This window comes from Halyomorpha halys, unplaced genomic scaffold (assembly GCF_000696795.3).
Source record: "Halyomorpha halys isolate HHAL.00 unplaced genomic scaffold, Hhal_1.1 Scaffold398.1, whole genome shotgun sequence".
NCBI classification, from domain to species: Eukaryota; Metazoa; Arthropoda; class Insecta; order Hemiptera; family Pentatomidae; genus Halyomorpha; species Halyomorpha halys.
Window position 1 is genome coordinate 29,219 of NW_027109697.1, and position 21,238 is coordinate 50,456.

General features: G+C 29.9%; 2 protein-coding genes across 2 annotated transcripts in view; one reads left to right on the forward strand and one right to left on the reverse strand.

The window, feature by feature from the left end:
* Positions 1-7,514, reverse strand: part of LOC106682236 (WW domain-binding protein 11) — an 11,861-nt gene extending 4,347 nt beyond the window's left edge. The window contains exons 1-7 of the mRNA XM_014422983.3: positions 7,281-7,514; positions 5,915-6,040; positions 5,739-5,836; positions 3,494-3,604; positions 3,214-3,371; positions 2,613-2,689; positions 2,410-2,507 (exon numbers count right to left, since the gene is read on the reverse strand). Of these exons, the coding sequence (XP_014278469.1) occupies positions 2,410-2,507; positions 2,613-2,689; positions 3,214-3,371; positions 3,494-3,604; positions 5,739-5,836; positions 5,915-6,040; positions 7,281-7,344 (732 nt within the window). The 5' untranslated portion in view covers positions 7,345-7,514. The remainder of the gene's footprint in view (positions 1-2,409; positions 2,508-2,612; positions 2,690-3,213; positions 3,372-3,493; positions 3,605-5,738; positions 5,837-5,914; positions 6,041-7,280) is intronic.
* Positions 7,515-7,775: 261 nt separating this feature from the next.
* Positions 7,776-21,099, forward strand: hdm (hold'em). Its single transcript, XM_014422988.2, has 9 exons — positions 7,776-7,971; positions 8,097-8,225; positions 10,642-10,717; positions 12,604-12,796; positions 12,886-13,039; positions 14,232-14,423; positions 15,347-15,494; positions 17,220-17,388; positions 20,712-21,099. The coding sequence occupies exons 1-9, from the start codon at positions 7,851-7,853 to the stop codon at positions 20,898-20,900; spliced, it is 1,371 nt and encodes a 456-aa protein (XP_014278474.1). The 5' UTR covers positions 7,776-7,850; the 3' UTR covers positions 20,901-21,099.
* Positions 21,100-21,238: the final 139 nt, after the last annotated feature.

Genomic DNA, 21,238 nt, shown 5'->3' on the forward strand with positions numbered 1-21,238 from the left:
CCATCTTGGTTTTGTTTTGAATCACAAAGTTATTATAGACAATAAAAATTGGTTATCTTGCTTTTTGGATAAACAAAACAAATTAACAATCTTAAAATGATACATAAAATAAAACATATTAAAAACCCTTTATACATCAAAATATACTATTTACTCAAAAAGAGCATATAATAATCATTATTATACAATAATACTAGAAAAAATAACCCGCTTATGTAGGCAGCAGATAAAATTCAAACTGCAGCACAAAAGACTAAAATCTAAAAATACTATTGGTCATAATATACAATCAAAACTTGAAAAATTCAAATTTCGAGCCGAAACGTTGGCACGATTAAATAAGTTACTTCAACTTATTTGTGTTTTAATTTGACCACACCCCCCAACTATCTTCTCCTCGTATAAGTCATCCATGGTCAACTATTTCTCATGATCTTGTAAATTTTAGGTAAAAAAGATGTTGATTTTTTTAAATATATAAATGATTGACTGTATTATTTAAAATTACAAAGAACATGGTTAGGGGGGAGCGGTCAAAAGAAAACAATAAATAGTTACAACTGTTTATTTGTCGATATTTCGCCTCACTTTATAGAGCTTCATCAGGGCTAAAAAAATACAAAAAGGTAAATTAAGAGGTAGTATTAAAATGATATAAATATAAGTGAAAAGAAAAATATATTTTAAATGAACAAAAAAAAGAAATGAAAGTAGTATTAATATAAAATAGACAATGGTAAAATATAACAGAAAAAAAAATAACACAAACTATTAGGTTACAAATGAACAGCAGACGTAAAAATAGAAAAGGAAAAATGAGAAAACAAAATTTAACACACTTGATGACGAAAATTAAAAGGGGTATTCATGATGTTGTGTTAAATGTTAAATGTTTTACCATGTTCAATGTTATAACTATAAGATTGTGAGCAGCCCTATTTGAAGTCATGTTAAACGTTAAATGCATAAGAGCCCCTAGCGGATTTTCTCAGCAACTTGTTTTATAAGCCTTTATGTTTATAACCTTCCTTCCAGACCCTCATGTTATTGTTTACTTCAGTTTTGATTTAAGTAATTAATTACAACATGCCTAGAGTGAGTGAAAAGTGGAATTTGTGTGAAAGTTTAGCTTATGAAATGAAATGAAAAAATAACTTTATTCTGGGACATATGTCCCCTAAGAATAATTACATGGTTCATATAGTGAGATTTTAATCTGGCGAGCGTTTAAAAATTTTCAGATAGTGGAATGAAATTACATTGTTTTTTTTTCTCAAATGTATCATTAAAATTATCCATTCTGGTTTAATAACAGAATACCACAAACTGGATATGAATACCACAAACACACGAAAGAACTGAGCTGTCACAACAACAAAAATGGCGGCGATCTCAACTGGTTTATTGTATGACGTCATTCTCCAAGTAACAGACTCTCAGCCATGTTAAATGTTGTTTCGTTTTACCACGGTAAAAGAAGGCAATTTTTTTCGATTTAACATGAGTTTTTCCATTTAACACGCTTTAACATGTTAAACCAAAGATCATGAATACCCCTACAGAAATAAGTTGAGAGTAAATACAGGTCGAGAAAGAATAAAAAATAAATAAAATTAATTTTAATTTTAATTTATATTTATTCTTTCTCGACCTTTATTCAATCTCAACTTACTTCTTTATTTTCCAAGTTTTAGTGCGTTAAATTTTGTTTTCTCAAATCTACTTTACTGTTTCTGCGTGTTATTACGTTTCCTGTTCATTTGTGACCTAATAGTTTGCATTATTTTTTTTTATATTTTACCACTGTTTATTTTATATTAATAATATTTTTATTTCTTCTTTTTGTTCATTTAAAATATAATTTTCTTTTTACTTATATTTATATGATTTTAATTCTACCTTAGTTTACCTTTTTGTATCTTATTATTCTATGTTAAAATATTTTTAGTTATTTTTGCATCTTTTTAGCCCTGATGAAGCTCTACAAAGTGGGACGAAATGCTGGCAAATAAATAGTTGTTTAACCATTTTTTTTTTTCTTTTGACCGCACCCCTGAGCATCTTTCTAAATTTCTTTTAAGTTCATGATAAATAATTGTTTTCTAAATATTAATTGCTCATCATTATTAATTTATTCATTTATGACTTGTTTTTGGAATGCACATGTTCCCAGACAACGCAATAAGCACTAACTCTCTTAATTTTTCATAGTCAAACTAATTTACAATGTAGTACCTGTATAAATCAATAATAAATTTTTATATTATTTTAAATTTCGAATTATAGAATAATGCAACTCATACAATCATTGAAAGAATTGTGACTGTATAATAAATATTCTTGATTCCCCAAATTTCATCAACAATTTTTTTTTTTCTATTTAAAGATTACAATCGAAATAAAACTTACTCCATGTAATTTTTTGGTTGGGTTGTCGTCATCTGAATCCGAGCCTTTGTCAGCAAACCTGATTGTTTTGGGCCGATGTTTCTCCTCACCAGGTGGGACTACAAAAACAATTTTATTTAATACAGCAATGATTTATTTTTGAAATTCTAACCTAAAATATTACGGAAGTAACTAACTATTTCCAGAATAAAAAGAAACATTACCATCATCATCCTCATCACTAGAAAGTTCAGGAGGTGGGCCTGGCGGAACTCCAGGAGGTACCTTGTTTTTGGGTGGGCTGTAACAAAAATGAAAGGTACACTATTTATAAATTTTGTATTATATATTTAATGAAATGATTCAATGATTACAATGCTACAAGATACACCTTTATAGAGAATATTTTTCTTTGCTGCCTATTACACATGCCTATGTTTTACATTTTTAGTAACAAAAAAAAAATATATATATATACAAAATAGTTTTTTACTATTATTGTATATTTTCAAAGCAATATATGTTTAGTTTGATTTGGTTTATACCTAGAAAATTTTGTTTTAGTATAATTTCCAATTTATAGTTATTGAAAGGTTTAAAGGTATAGAGGCAAACAATGGTAAATTCGCATATGCGCAAGGCATGTGAACAGACAGTAATTTGGCTTGGTTAGTACAAGTTGGCCACAAATTCAGGGCCAACCTGTTGAGTGTCAATTTTTGGATAATTAGTAGAGCCGTCTACAATCACTCAACCTAGAACTCCAGAGGATCCTGTAACTAATTTATGTTTTCAATGCCCTAAATAATCAATTGCTCAACTAACCTGTATGCAGACCTCTTCCTAAGAATGCTGGTAGGGGGAGGAGGAAGCAAAAGTCCCATGGGCATCTCCGGTAATGGAATCTGGGAGGTGAGACCCAAAGCAGCCATGTTCTCGGGGTTCAATTGAGGGATGGGAAGCGGAATATCATCTACTGATACCTACAAATAACATAAAAATTAGGGAAAATTAAACTAAAAAGCAAAGCAATAAATGTTAGGAGAGGACTTTATTCGTTTTCAATCCAGGAAATTATTAATATTCGCAATTTAAATTATTATACCTGTTGAGCATGCCTGACCGCTTCTGAATATGTTGCCATAGTTACACGACGTTTCTCGTATTCCGCTTCAGCTCTCTTTAACTCTTCCCATTTGTCTGGATCTTCCTTTATCTAAAGACCAACGATACTCCATAAATATATGATGAATCAAACAAAGACAAATTTAGATGAGTAGATAGTTGACCGTGGTTTATATTTAAGAGGAGATGATTGAGAGTGCAGTCAGTGAAGGACACAATTAGTAAAAACTTATTTATTAGTGCCAATGTTTCGACCAGAATTTATAGCCTTCATCATGGCTAAGAACAAAATACAAGATAACAACCATTGAATAAAAAGATATACAGAATGAATTAAAAAATATGAAAACAACTAACATTATAAATATATACATAGAGTTGACAAAGACGTGTATAGTCGTAAGTTTTAAAAGAAGATAAAGGCTGAAAGAGAAAATTAATAGTAAAATTACAAAAGAGAAAAGAACAAATAATAATATACAGAAATAAAAATAGAGTAAATAAGGAGATGGTGTGTAAAAAGTATGCCACAGGCGTGCGCCACTAACTACACTTGGCTTTAAGATCTTTACCAAGTCAATACGTTTTATTTCTTTTTTTTTCTCATCTTTCTTTTTACACCCTTTCTCCTTCTCTACTCTTTTCTTATTACTTCTTCCTTACCCAAGTCATTAAGTTATGTTCACAACATGTTATTATTGTAATATTTACTAATTACTCCTCTTGCCTTATATAACTTTATATTTTATTTCTTTCATTCAAGTACTTTACTAGCATAATTCATTAATTATAAATATATTCTTTCTAACTTTTTTTTCCATATTTTTAATTTTAAATAATTATTATTAAATTAAAATATAAATACCCTGAAAAAAATAGCGGAAAAAGCAGGCCTACAAGTCTCCGAGGAAAAGAAAGAATTTATGATGACAGAAACGAACTATGGCAAAAAAGTAATAGAGACCAAATAAGGACGGATAAGAGTGACAAAGAAATTTAAATATCTGGGAGAGATAGTATACAATAATAGTTTGGAGAAAGAGAGCATAAAGGAGAAAATCATGAAGTTGGAAAAGCTAAGCTTCGCAACAGGCAATATTTACAATAAGAAGAACCTATCGCCTAACACAAAAATAAGACATTACAACACAGTCATAAAACCAATAATTTTATACGGAATGGAGACAATATGTCTCCCTAGCCTGGAAAAATTACTGAAAATAGAGAGAAGGATCCTGAGGAGAATCTATGGGCCCAAGAAAACGCAGGAATACTACAGGTTAAGACCCAACCAGGAAATCTACAAGGAGATAAATGACCTGAAAATCAAAATAAGAATCAGAAGACTGAGATTCTAGGGACACATGATGAGAATGAACCAAAACAGACTAACCAAGAAACTCTTTGACGGAATCTGTGAATATAAGAGCGTAGGAGGATATGTGAAGCAAATGAGAGAGGAAACAAAGAAATTGAAAATAACAGACAAGGACTGCCTGGATAGAGAACAGTACAGAAAAAAATTAAAATAAATAAATAATTTTATTATTAAAATTTATTATTTCGCTAATAAAGAAAAACGGAAGGGTACTGCGTGGTCGGAAGAGAGAAAGCAAAGGCACGCAGAAATGATGAAAAGATATTGGGAGAGAAGAAGAGAAAAAGTGAGAAGGAAAAGTAATGATATTCGTGTGGTCTTGAAAGGCTGTTCCGTAAAAAAAAAAAAATTTAACTATTTATATTTCTGTATTCCTCTTGGATTCTATAACTTAATATTTTATTTCTTTAATCCTGTTATTTTACTTACATATTTACTTAACTACATATACATTTATTCCCTACTTTTCTCATCACTTTACTTTAAATAACTAAAATTTTCACATATATTTCATAACAAGATTTTTATATGTATTTTATTTTTTGTTCTTTCCTCTTACTTAATTTTATTATTACTTTTCTCATACAGCCTTTATCTTCTTATAATACTTACAACTATTCATGTACCCATAATGTTAGTTGTTTTCAATTTCCTAAATTATACTGTAATTCCTTTTATTCATTATGTCTTTTGTTCTTGGTCCTGATGAAGACTTGAAATTCTGGTTGAAACATTGATACTTATAAATACGTTTTTACTTATTTGTGTTCTTCACTGACCACGCCCCTAATTATCTTCTCCTCATAAAGAAAAATTTTAATCATAACAGCCTATAACAACTACTTACATACATCTTCAGTACACGATCCAGCGTTTCCCTAAGTTTCCTCCTCTTATCTTTCAAAACTTTCTCATTTAAAGGTGATGGCTGAAGGACATTGTATTCTGAAATCACAAGGATTACACAATACCATACCATTAATTAGGCAAGTCATTTGAAAATAAAAAAATAACGATATTTACCCATATTATCAATTTTTTCCATTTCGGCAATTAGTTGAAAAGGATCTTTCCCCTTCAGCACTGCGGCTCTAACAAGCTGTCTTTGTCTTTTGTTCTTTTTTAACTCTTTCTTACGTGCCTCTTTCCCTGAATAATGAGAAAATCATAAATTAAGTAATCACTTGCAATTTTAAAAATGAAATAAAAGTTATATTATAACTAATTGAAATTAATTTTGGGATCCCTCTAGGAGTCAAACTACTCATCATCTTGGACCAACTAGGCTCTTAACTAACTTGGACTAACTAGGCATCTTAGACTACTATGGAGTAAAATGAACCATTAATAAAATCAAAGATAAAATAAAACTAAAAATAATTTTTTGTAATCTCAGAATTTTTAGTTGTTTCGTCAGATAAATTAAAACTATCAGTAAAAATTTAAAAAAAAAAGGTAAATACTAGTGTTCAAACCTAACAATGATGAATGCAACCAAGTCAAACCGATATCAGTAAATGGCACAACTTAAATACTACCATAATATATACCAAGGTCTGATAAATATAAAAATTGATTATTAAATAAATAAAAGCCGATATTTCTACAGGGCCTGTATAGTTTTTAAAAAATACTAATTTCTTGCAATAGCAAGTCCAAGAAGTAACTAAATATTCAGTTATTGTATATAAAAATGATTGACCATAACTGAATATGAAGGAGATAGGCAGGGGTGGTTAGGGATGGAAAAAGGAACAAAAAATAGTATTCACTTATGTATTTGCCGACATTTTGCTCCAGAATGCAGGGCTGAAAAAATAAGATAGATTTTTCATATATAGATTTAAGAAAAAAGATACAAAACACCTAAATACATTGTCAACATATAATTAGTTGTATTGAATCTTTTTTAGCCTTGTTGAAGCCTTACAAAGTGGGGCGAAATTTCATTAAATAAATAATTGAAAAATATTTTTTGTTCCTTTTTGATTGTACCCCCAATCATATCTTTCATACTCAGTTGTTTTAATACTAAAGTCTGATGGATAGGCTTCTATTTCAAAAAATGTCAGTATATATATATATATATATATATGATTTACAACTTAGCTGTATATAATTCAAATTTTTGACTTATCATAAACATCCTGGGAATTTCACATGAATGGGATTTTATTTATAAAAATTCTCAAATACAGATGGATCTTTATTTGGACAAACTCAGTTAGCAAATATACAAAAGATGGAACCTCAAAGAGGTAGAAGAAACAACCATATACAATTCAAATTTGTAGCAGTTATCATGAATACTTTTATCACTGAAGTCTTGATAGGATTATATTTTAAATTAAATTGAGGTATATGAAACAATATTAAAAGTTTTCCTTACTTGCTTGATCGGTGGGATTCATATATTTCCCACTTTTAGTGGTGTTAATCGAACGCCTCCCCATTGTTTGTAAATAATAACACTATCCACACAAGTATTCAAATATATTTTTTATAACACTGAGAAATAACTAATAATGTCTGCTAAGAGATCAAACGAAAACGCAACAGGACACCCATATTCTACAAAATACGCAATCGAAAATCCATCTACTATCACAAGCTTAACAGTTTTGAAAACTTGCAACAACCAAGAGCAGGTTATGATACTCGATAACAAGCGTTGACCGGGTGCGCTACATTCAATAATACATATCAATCATAATAAATAATTATTATTATCATCAATTAAAAAAATAGAATAATATAATTTTACAAAATTTTCAATTGTAATTTGGTTTTTCAAATTTAAATTTTAATAAAAAATTATGAATGATCTTTTATAATATCAAGAGGCATGATGCGGGGGAAATTTAATGGTTGCACTTCTGTCTTTAGAAGATATTGAAACTATATTATAATTCTTTTTTTTATATATTATTCTTTACTTTTAGCTAAAATAAATTGCATAATGTCACATGCAGGAATTAAACGTGTAACACTCAACTATTTAACTCCAAGCTCTGCTGATTTTTTAGTAGTTGGTGTTATTATAGCCAAAAGGCCACCAAAAAGCTTTAAGAGTAAAAAGGGTACATTTTTCAGAAATGTTTACAATTTTATATATCATAATTTCTGTTTAATCAAGAAAATACAATTCTATATACTTATAGAAAAGTGAAATATTGTAATTTTCATGGTAATTTTATTATTTTAGATGGGTCAGATCGTGGAGTGATGGGTTTCACCTTGAGAGATTCTCCTGCAGATTATATCAATGTTACTGTGTGGGGGAGTAAAATATTCGTAGACAATTTTAATGCCTGTTACAGGGTTGGTGATGTTGGTAAGCCCCCTATATTCCATTTTAATTAACTGAAATTTATTCCAAATTTTCAATGCCTCTCAAAATATTATCTAAAATAAAATTACAGTTATTTTCTAGGCTTTATAGTTCTTTCAGGAGCCAGATTGTAATTGCATATGAATAAAAAATCAACAATTTATTGACAAATTATTTTTATTTCTTAATGAATCTTGCAATATTTAACATATTAGTCCAATATTGCAAATCAAATTCTATCAAACGTTGGTAATCAAAATAATGATACTAGAGGCATAAAAAGAGAAATACAATTTTTTTTCTATTCGGAATGGGAAGTAATCAGAAATATTTACCAATCATAACAAAGTAGAACTATTTAATCTCAATCTTGTTATTAATTTATTTCATATCACTTATGTTTCGGCCCATCAGAACCTTTAATTAAAATATTTTTAACATTACTTATAAAATCATTATTAATTCTAAATAACATACTTCAATTTTAAAATTCACTCCCTCATATACACTTCCTAAAATAGTTGCTTGCTATTTTGTCCAAATCTTATTTAATTAAGTGACTTGTTTAACCAAGTGACTATAAGAGAAGTATGTTATTAAGAATTAATAAAGATTTTATAACTGATGTTAAAAAAATTTGAACTGAAGTTTTATATCAATATATTACCCTTGATAATGGGCTGGTTGACCGAAATATTGATTTTATATCATGAAGTTATTAAAAGTTTGAGACTAATAAGATTATGATCATTTATAATATTATTATTATTGTTTATTAATGTTACAAGTATTGTTTGAGACTGGTTAATTTATAGTCTCAAACAACAAATTAATTTAAATATAAGTAGATGGTCAGGGTTGCGATCCAAAAAAGAACAAATAGTTTAAAACTATAAGAATTGTAATATTCTCAGCTTTCTTTTCTTTGTATCTTTTTAGCCCTGATGAAACCCTGCAAAGTGGGACGAAACATCGGACATTAAAATAGTTTAAACTATTTGTTCTTTTTTTGACCGCAACCCTGACCATCTACTTATATTTAAATTTTTACAGTCAACTATATATACTTATATAAAACAAATTAATTTATATATTAAAGAAATATTTACTGTTTAAAACTTTTTCAGGCAATCAATTATTATTCACTAAACCTAATTAATCAAAATACTTTATAATCTCTTTATCTGAATAATATTCTTTTCTGAAGTGTTTAATTATAAAATGCACTAAAATTTATATCTGTTATTAAATTAAATTTTTACACAAACAACCTTAATTAGTAATATTTATGAAAATTATCTTTTATAATTATAATTTTTAATACATTTTGTGCTTTGTTAATGGAAGACAATTATGTAGTTTTCTGCTGTTTTATATCTTGGGAACCAATTAGCCCTCTTACTTCAGTTCTTTATTTTATTAATTTCACATTAATAAATTAACCCTGTCGAAGTTTTGTAACATCCATCTTCAGGAGCAAATCCTGAAAATAGTTTAAAAGTTTTTGTAACCTTTAAATCTTTTAAAAATGGCCACTTTTTCTTTTCTTTATTTTTGATTTCTTTATTATGGTTAATTTGCACACCTTCAATACCTTCTATTGTTTGTACAATTTCCCATAGAAATTTTGTCATATATTTTTAAAAACTAACCAATTGTAAACTGTTTTCAAAACTTTAAATGTAACAAAAACTTTGTAATTATTTTTAGAATTGGCTTCTAAAGAAGGGCATACCATCCGAAACATTGGTAGGGTTAGTTTATTGATGCGAAACTAATAAAATAAAGGATTGAAGAAGGCTAGTTGATTCCTGAGATAGAAAAAACAGATAATTTTTATTGGAAGATCATTGATTGACCGTGTGCAATTACTGAAAGGAAGATAATCTGGAAGTGGTCAGAATAACTCGAATAGTAGCCAACGTTTTGTCCCATGTTGCAGGGCTTCATCAGGGCTAATAAAGATAGAAACAACTAACATTAAGTAACAGAATAATATAACATGAAAATGATAAAAATATGGTTAAAAATTATGTAAAATAGGTGAAAATGTATATAAAAATGACCAAATTAAATTTACTTAATAAATTTTTACATATTTTTAACCACAACATATTTTACTTTTATTTCATGTTATTTTATTCTCTTACTCTGTTACTTTATTTTAGTTGTTTGTATCTTTTTTTAGCCCTGATGAAGCCTTGAAATGCAGGACGAAACTTTGGCTTACAATAAATAGATTATTTACTGCTTGAGTTATTTTGACTGCATCTGGACTATTTTCCTTTTATATAATTTTTAATGTTTATGAAATGCCTATCATCATGCTTGATAGCGAATATAGGAGTTAAGGATATTTTTGAAAATTTTCAATATTATTTCTTGTAGTCGTATTTAGTTTCATTATATTGGTTTCAAGTTGACTTGATAAATACTAAAGTCATTATGAGAAAGCCAGAAGACAGGACAGACATCTTTCAACCTCCCGTGACCAGGTATTTATGCTTCAAGTATTTTTTTGTTCTTATTTATCAATACAAATAATTTAGGATTTTTCTATCAAAAGTCAATATATCTACTTTTGGAAATACATTAAAATTTACTAGGAGAACATCTCATGTAGATAAGTTAATTTTTTTTTGTTTCTGAGTTATTTAGTAGCCTTATTAATAATAATATTCTTTATTCATTCTAGGACTAGTCCCTTTAGAATAATATGTAAAAGTGAACATATAAACATATTTAAAGATTCTATATAGATATTGAAAATATCTAATAATATTTATGTTTAATAGCACCTATCTTTATATCAATTTACAATTTTGTTTGTAAATCATCGTTTCATTTTTTATTAGTTTTACATTAATTTAATATTCCTTCCGACATTTCACAGTATCAGTCAATCTTCAGATGCCAATCCTAAAAATAGCTGCAAAGTGTTGTTTATTATTGTATTTAATTTTTTTTTACATTTAAATTTATTAATCGTCATGAAAAATAGCAAAAATTTATTTTCTTAACAATTAAGCTTTTATCATTGATAATTTTGCACACCTTTTTTCATTTTTGTTATATCGTGCATTTTTTCTTTATTAATTTATTTTTGCATCAATATCCATAAATAGTTGATTAGCCTTAATGGTCTTTTTAGGACGATTATGCATGTAGGTTTTCAAAATCATGATTAACTACCAAGTGCCTCCTTCATACCCTCCTTTACTGTCCTCTACTTTTCCCTAACAACCAACCAATTCACTTCTATCCTACAATAAAAAACCTTGGTGTCACCTTTGATCAACACCTCTCCTGAAATAACCATATTTCCCAAATCACACGCAAATCCATAACTGTACTCAAACAATTCCTAAAATTCCGTAATTCCATTCCTCAGAACACTCGTCAGCTCCTAGTATCCTCTCTCGTCTTCCCCCACTTCGACTACGGATCCTTGGTGTACGGAGGGCTATCTGCAGGACTAGAGTTGAGACTGAGGAGACTCATGCATTGTTTTGTAAGATTTATCTTTTGGTTCCCTCCTTGGTGTTTTTCTATTCCAAGTTCTTAACATAAAAAAACCTACCTATATCCTAGATCTCCTCACTCTTCGTTCATCCATCCACTCATTAAACACCAGATCCCATCCGAATGATTTATATATGCCCTCCTATAGAACCTCCTTCTTTAGCAAATCCTTCGTCATATGTGCAACATCCCTCTGGAATTCTCTTCCCATCTCCATTCGCCAGTCCTCATCCATTCTCTCCTTTAAACAACACCTATTCCTTCATTTATTGAATAACCAAACCTCCACATCTTTGTAATCAAATAAATAGGCAGGTATTGATTAACATTATAAACAGTAGTAAAGCCAATATACCAATGTAGTTTCATTCTACTATCTGAAAATTTGTAAACGCTTGCCAGATAAAAATCTCACTATATGAACCATGTAATTATTCTTAGGGGACATATGTCCCAGAATAAAGTTATTTTTTCATTCATTCATTCATATTTTACCCCAGTTAAGGATACCCACTTTATGATGCTAGGTGGACCCCAGGAGAGCTCCAGAACCTACCCAGTTGACTAAGGACAGGAACACAATAAATAATCATTTGCCACAGCTGGATTCGAACCTGGGTCCTTGGAGTTAGTAAGACATTGCCTTACCGTGCCACCACACCCTAAATTTTGAAATAAACTGAATACCTTCTTCATGTAGAATTTTAATCTAAAAAAAAACTTTCTTTTTCAGAAGTGGATGTATCTACTTTTGATATCAAACTCCTCTTTTAATAAATATTAAGATAATGTAATGATTTTAACATTAAACTCAGTAAAATGTTAAAGATGATATTTGTTTTAAATAATTTCTTCTCAGTTGTATGGAACTCGTATTTAATGAACTACAGTCAGAAATCAGTCCTCATGACCTTGAAGATTGTTTGGACTACATAAAAATCCTTCATCTACCAACAAAACCACCAGGCAACTTCTTGAATCTCGCCGATATTAAAGCAAATGGAAAACTTTTTAACGGCCAATATGTGAACATTTTAGTTGCCGTACAGAGGGTAAGTCCTTAAAGAATCTTAGGATGTTCTTTTATTGTATCACTTATTCATGAGAGATGTGTAAATTATTTTCAATATGTAATTTAAAGATTGGGAATAGAAGAGATATGAAGAGTAGAACTGGTAAGGACATTTCTATCCTTGAAATAGTTGTCATGGATAAGACCAGCTCTGATTTCATGGTACAAACTTGGGAAGAAGATATCATTCAAAGAGGTTCCGGTTGGAAGCCAAAGGATACTGGTATGGTATTTTTTATAACACAATTTATGTAACCGTAAATGTGATGATTATTAATAGAGATCAGATTTTCGTGCAGTTGTATCTTTTGTTCCCTAGCTCTATATTCCACTAAACCTCAACGCAAAATACATTCAAATAATATTAATTTTATAAAACAAAGATGGTCCAGGTGGAGTCAAAATAAGTCAAATAGTAAATAAACTATTTGTTGTGAACCAATATTTCGCCCTAATTTGTAGGGCTTCATCAGGGCTAAAAAAGATAAAACTAAAATAATATAACAAAGTAACAGAACAGATAACATGAAATAAAAGTAACCTAAGATATAGCTAAAAATGATTTAAAATTAGAAAGCTTTTATAAAAAAAAAAAATTAAACAGAAATAAGAAAGAAAGTAGATAAAAGAGAAATATAAAAATGCAGTATAAAAGATGGGCTTATTTCTCATTTATATAAGCTTTCTAATATTTTAAACCATTTTTAGTTATATCTTAAGGTTAAAAGAGAAATATAAAAATGCAGTATGCACTAAAAGATGTGAAATAAGAATAACAATAAAAATAAATATAAATATAAAAACTAAAATAAAATGAAGTTCAAAGGTCACTTTTTTCCCATGTTTTAGTGTGTACTGTATTTTTATATTTCTCTTTTATCTACTTTCTTTCTTATTTCTGTTTAATTTTTTCATTTTTATATAAACTTTCTAATATTTTAAACCGTTTTTAGCTATATATTAAGGTTAAAAGAGAAACATAAAAATGCAGTATGCGCTAAAAGATGGGAAATAAGAATAACAATAGATATAAATATAAATATAAAAATAAAAAATTAAAATTAAATAAAGGTTAAAGGTCACTTTTTTCCCACCTTTTAGTGTGTACTGTATTTTTATATTTCTCTTTTATTTACTTTTTTATTAGTGATTATTTTTGTTTCATTAATTATCTAAATACTTTTTTGTAATAATTTTTTAATGGAAAATCAAAGTTTATTTGTGAATAATTAGATTAGGAAGAAGATTCCTTGCATGAAACAGCTTCAAGTTCTGTTAATGTTTCTTCACCAATATTAGGTGTCTTTAATAAGGAGGAGGGAAATAAGTTATCTGGAAATTAATAAAGTGATATACTTTCACATCCGACCTGAATTGTTATTGATAAATTGATATGATTGTTTATTTTCATTTAGTTCTATTCCTGTCTGATGTAAGAGTGGAATGGTCAGAGTTTCGTAAGGCGATGGTCGCCACAATTACGAGCCGATCTGTAGTTACTGAGAACCCTTCGACTAGAGAGGCTGCTATCCTGGCATCATTTGCTCTCACTGTTCCAATACAGACGCCACAACTTGTAGATAATATAGCCAACACAATAATAGAACGTAAGTGTTATATTCGATTGAAGTTCTATTCAAGTATTTGATTGAAATAACTAATTTATCAATAGTAAACATAACTCAACTAATCAAAATTAACAATTCTTTTCATATAAATTAAAAAAAAAAAAATTATAAAAATTATTTAAAAACATATTATTATTGAAATTTGAAGGAAATGATCAGAGGTGTGGTAAAGAAGGAAAAAAATATAGTTATCAACTATTTACTGGCCTACATTTCGCCCAACTTTACAGGGCCTCATCATGGCTAAAAAAGATACAAAACAACTAATGTTGACAATGTGAGATAATAAGATGACAATAAAGTGAACTAAGATGGGGTTGAAAAATTCTAATAAAAATCAGATGGTTCTAATTTGTTCTATATTTATTTATTATTATTATATTTTTATTTTTTATTTATTCTTTCTTGACTTTTATTTATTCTCATGTTATTTCCTTAGTTTTTTGTCTCTTATTGTGTACAATTTTTGTTTTTTTATTCCTCTCAATCTATTTTTATGTGTTATTACGTCTCTTGTTCATTTTAAATCTAACAGTCGATGTTATTTCTTTTTATATTTACTTATTGTTGTACATCTTTTTTAAAATTCTTTTTGTATAATTTTTTACTTATATTTACATAATACTAATACTCCACCTTAGTTTACTTTATTGTCAACTTATTATCTTATATTGTTAGCATATGTTTAGTTGTCTTGATGATACTCTGCAAATAAATAGTTGATAACTATTTTTATTACTTTTTGACCACACCTCTGACAATCACCTTCATAAATATAAATATGAGGTTTTACACCTTTATTACCTAAGTACTTTTAAATATAAAATTAAAACCACCTTTATTTTTTCAACTAACGCTTACAATTAAAAAATTATTTAAATCTATTTTATTTTACTTAAAAGCTGAAACAATCGTGAATGTGATGTCCTGCGCCTCTGTGATCCGACAAGCTTGGTCTGGAGAGAGCTCTGATAGTTTCACCGCTCTGGTCTTCGCAGTTATTCAAGCTTTTGATCTTGATGGCTTTAAATCTGTTGTTGTTAGTAGATGGTAAAGAGCTAGTTATAATTTTATATTTACACCATTTAGCATTTATGTCTAATTTAGATATTCTCTGGGTTCATTGTGATATATAATATAGGGGGATATTATCATAATTAATTATAACTAGTCGTTATTACTGGTATGACTGATGTGGACTGCATTCGTAAGGTGATTTGAAATAAATTGTTTATGGTAAAAAGGAAAAGAAAATCTCTATTCTTGATTAATTGATACATAAATTGACTGATCCTATGAGGATTGCCTAAAAAGGGGGATAAAATTTGGATAAGTATTTAAATAAATTAAATTTTGATTATTGATTTTACTAGGATGATACATATAATGATACAATTTTACTTGGCTGATGACTGGCAAGTGACTATTGAAGTTTTCTATGAAGCTTGTTCTTCCTTCACGTTCTCTTTTCTCTCATCTCTGCCTGGGTGCGGAATAGAATTACTCATTCATATTGAATTGATTAAACATAAGCATACAAATGCTGCTGATCTGAGCTGAGAGTGTTGTTGTCCACAATGGTCTTTGTTCAGACACTAGGGTCCTATTTTCCAACTAGTTCATTGAATTGTCAATAGAGGGCAGGAGTTTGATGTCCTCTTCAAATAATTAATTATAATGAACAGTTTTGTGTGATCTTCCTCAAACAGTTTATCAATTTATCATTTTACAGTACCCTGTTCCTCCTATGTATATCGTTTTCGCTTTATCTAAAGAAGTACAATTTTTTTTAAAGAAATATTTTTATACTTCTATTCAGAGAGAAATATTTATTCAAACTTCTCTTCATTAAAGTTAGGAAAACTTGATACAGTGTATTTTAGGGAGTACAGATATACTTTTTAGTACAACAACCCATGAAGGGACCTGACTTTCTCCAACAGCAACTGCCACACATCTATCTAGTTTTAGACATTTAGACATAACCAATAATAATCTGCAATGAACAAAAAAAAAAAGACTCGGCCAGGATCATTTAATGATGAAAATCATCAGCCTTTCTGGCAAGATATCATGCCATAAACTTGAGAAATGGAATATGTCCTGTTCATAATACAAATTGTACGGTTTCCAATAGCTTGTTTGCCTCCATTCACTGTTTTTATAAACAGTACTATAAATTAAGCGAAACACATTTTGTTAAAGTATGAGATATTGGTCCTCAGCTCTGCATGAACTCCATGTCTCTGAGCCATAACATAGTACAGGCCGAATCAGCATATTACAAATGATAACTATGGTTCGACCTAATCACCAAATTACTGGAGCAGTGCTTCCGGGATCCAAAATAACAATGATTGACAGCTAATATTTCCCCTCTGATTCCAACCACAGTTACATCTTACCACAGAAATTTAAAATAGAGCCACTTTCACATAATTTATAGAAATTTATCTCAGTGATTTTTATTTCTATATGTTAGAACTAAACTCTCATAAAGCTGGTTTAGCTGATTTTTATTTGTCCACTGTATTAGCATGTATCTGGCCATATTTTCCAAGGTAAAATATCGTAAATAAGCTAAAATTGTAATCAAAATTACAACACTTCAAATTTGAAGACGCCCACATAAGTAATACAGTGAACAAGAAAACTTCTTTTGCATAATTTTACTTAAATATACCACAGGGTGGACAGGTTAAAATTATTTTCATATTTCAATTTTTCTGATTAGTTTTGTTGTTATAATATTTTAATAAAAGGATTCTTCTGCAGTTCCATTTGTAGTTGCCCATCAGAAGGCAGCATCTGCCCCAGATCTGACTGCAGCGAGGGACAGCCAACAGCAGCCTATGATCTGCGGATAAACCTCTTCGACCACACTGGAAGGCTCAGTAACTGCCGACTGACTGGAAATACAGCGGAACAAGTTATCACTGTAAAGGTAAGTTAGCAGTACGTGTTAATATAACATATTCGCTTATTCAGCAGTTAGTCTATTCCAAACCAATTACTTGATATTCCAAAAACGTTAAATTCTATTGGTTTACTGGTATGATTATAATTAAAGCTAGATTTTATCTACTACTATGTAGATATACCTAATCCTTTTTAAGCTGTTAATCAAAATAGCATATAAAGTATGATTTAGGGTATACCAAAGTTTTTCACAATCACAAGTGACACTTAATTACACATTATGACTTGTTCTGCAGAACTCTTATTTATTCTCCATCTTCTATGAACATAACAGGCACATTTTTAAAAAAATTATTTATTTTATACCAGATCGGCCTGGTGGGCCTTACATGGTTGATATAACCGTTACATCACATATATTTTTTTTAACAGTTGATAATGGGGGGGATAGAGTCTCATATAGACACCCCTAACTATATACAATGTTATAATTAAAATAAAAAAAGATAAAATAAGTAGATAAGAATAATGCTTCTTAATAAAAGAGAAAAGTAAAATTCATAACAAAAAATAATGATATTTGTAGACTTAACAAAACAAATAATTGCCTTCTAATGGTAAAAGAACAAGTTAATTTGAAAAAGGGACGAGAGAAGAGAAAAATAAATAATAATAACAATAAGTAAAACAGAGGTAGTGTGAATAATGAATTAATAAATTTAGAATTCACAACAGAATATCCTGCAGCAGCCTGGACTTCAGTCTTCGGGTTGAGGTTGGGTTTCCCAGGTTATAGGTCACTGCTCCTTTAACTGTCGGCAACTGGGAGTGGAACTTTGTGAACCGTTTTTTGATGTAATCCTCTATTGACTCCACTTGTAATTTCCGATGCAATTGGCTATTTCTTATGAATCAAGGAGCATTAACTGCGATTCTTAGGACTTTGTTTTGAAATGATTATAATTTTTTCATTTTCGTAAAGGATGCCACTCCCCAAACTTCACAGCCGTACATCAGCAGTAATCTGAGAATTGTTTTAAATATAAGAACTGTTGTTTCTAGTTTTAGTTTGGAATTTCTGTTTAGGATAGGATATAGCATTGCTAACCTTATGTAGGTTTGAGTTAGTTTGAACAAGCACATAGCTACACTAAGCCTACAGTTGCCAACCATTTCTCTGTACCTTGCATGGTTAACATATCCTCAGTTTGTAAAGATCTTGTCTCATTCTATCCTTTCATCTGCCTGTAGAAACAGAAGAACCAGCTTCATAAAAACCTTCAATAGTCTGCAATTAATCATCAGCCGAGTAAATTTGTTTACATTTAAATATATATAATATATAATATATTATACCAGTCCAATAAACAGCAAAATTTAATTTATCAACAATACTTAACCATATTGTATATCCTTTTTTGGGTTAAACCTCATATAATCAGATTATTTGGTTTAATTAATCAAGAATAGGGGTTTTCTTTCCTTTTCACTATGAACACTTTAAAATCCCCTTATAAATACAGTCCAAATCATTCTTACCAACAATAAAAACTAGTTACAATTAATTCTGATAATATGCCCCACCTCTTTCTCATTCAGGGCATCGTTAATAATAGAGTAAAGATACTAGAAGCTTCTGATTGTTTCAAAGCTGTAAAGCCTTAATTTAAAGTGACTCTACATCTGTACAAATGTTTTACAGGTTTGTAGCGACACCGCTATCTGCTGGTCTATACTGTAATTACTATAGCCGCTAAAACTGCCCGCATGATGCAACCTACCAGTTAACACGTGAACTACTACTGCCTGATGACAGTATTTTAATACTTGTACTAGTTCTTGTATATATTTTAATGTCAAACATGTAACAACAATATAATATATCGTAACATGTATAAATATATAATTAGAAGCAATAAATATTACAATAGAATCCTCTGATACACTAAAAGCAAACATCTTACACTTAACATCTCTCAATGGTATGTAATAGCCCAGATTGTTGACTTAGTGCAACTTGATTGTTCAAAGTGCTGATTTCCTCCTCAGGAAATTCCACTCCTTAAGAGGTAGTGAGAATGATAGATCAGTTCTATTTCTAGTGCTATTTTTTAAGTCTTCTTTCTAGTTACAAGGGCTGTACATGTATCTACACTGATGGGTCAAAATACTTTAATCATGTTGGTTGTTCAGTAGTTATACTTGCGGAGACCATCCGCTACAGTCTTCCCTCCACATTCTCACTGTTTTCCTCCAAGTTATATGCAATCTATTTGTCATTATCCATTGTGATCTATAGTGATTCGTACTCAAGCCTCAAGGCTATTCAAAATTTCGCACAACCCCATTGTTTTTACCATCATAACTTTAATCAAAAAAGTAAATTTCCTGTGGGTCCCCAGTCAAGCAGGTATAACGGGAAATGAACTGGCTGACACAGCTGCCAAAGAAGCATGCTCCCTATTTCCAGTGCCTGATTGAAAATCGTCATGAACAATGTATCATACCCCGATTCAGGATCGGACATACAAGTTTAACACACAAGCACCTTCTTGAAAGAAATCCTTCACCGACATGTTATAGTTGTAAATGTACCCTGACGATGGAGCATATCCTGGAACACTGTTCGCAGCTGGAATCATCGAGAACGTCTTTTGGCCTCTGGGGACAACGTCAAGCCTTAGTGCCAGAAAATTGGAATGATTTGTTTTAGTTCCGAAAGGAGAACAACCGGTACCAAGAAATGTAACCACCAAATCCAGAATACAGTGCCTTTAACCCTGTAGTTGTATACGGCACCTAAAAATTAAGCAAATAAATAAATAGTGCTATTTTTGGAAATGTTTGTTGACTTCTATATCACTCTGCCTTCTCAGGGTCTCTCCTCCTACATACATCAACTATGCCTTTCGAGTACCTTTGGCTAGTTCCCATAAGACTTACAATTTCCCTTGAGACTGCAGGCTAGTTCTCTGCAGAGTAAAGTTTCTTTCCTACAAGAACCTACAACTAGTTCCTGAAGAACTTTTCATCCGCTTCAAGGCTATAGGCTGGTTCCCTATGGAGTGAAGTTTCCACCCTTTGAGGATTTATGTCTAGTTCCCGTAAAACATCCTGTTAATTCATCTCCTAATCAGCTACCTGTATGAACAGGTTACTCGACACTGTCAAGACCTTCTGGTATTGAGAACCTAACATCTTGAATTGGAGTCAGAACCATCTAAATTAATACAGTCATCTATACAGGTTTATTAAATCTAATGACAACTTTCAATCTGAATATTGAATGAATTTATTGTTTATGAAATAATATTTAATGATATAAATTAATAATTTTATTTGTTACAGCCAGAAGTATTTTTAAACTTGAATTTGGATGGCAAAACTCAACTCAAGTGGCGTTGGTTGCTGAAGAAGGTCAGCGCTCGCCTTCTCATCAAACCTGTAGGTCCTGGAACTCTTGCGCCTCTCATATCTGTTGTCGAGTTGAAGAGGATCAGCATAGTAGAATATGCCAGTAAGCTACCAGTAGCTTAGTCTAGCATGTTTGTGTTCGCTTTGTAGTTAATATCTGCTTCTTTGATAGTTTAGAATCTCTTTGTATAATTTGTTTTATGGGTATGATTTTTTCTTTGTAGGTGAATTTGCATGTTTTTGTATTTATTAATCAGGCTTTTTCCATTCTTACTATTTTTTAAAATGATTTACATAATTTATGAATAAACTCAATATTTTACCTAGAAATAATTTTAAATAACAATATACAAACAATAGTTTCAGATTCCTTACCTAATTCTAGATTTTTTTTTCTTTATTCTGTAAAGATATTTTTTTTCAAATACTGAAAAATTATGCTTTCTATATGCCATTAAAAT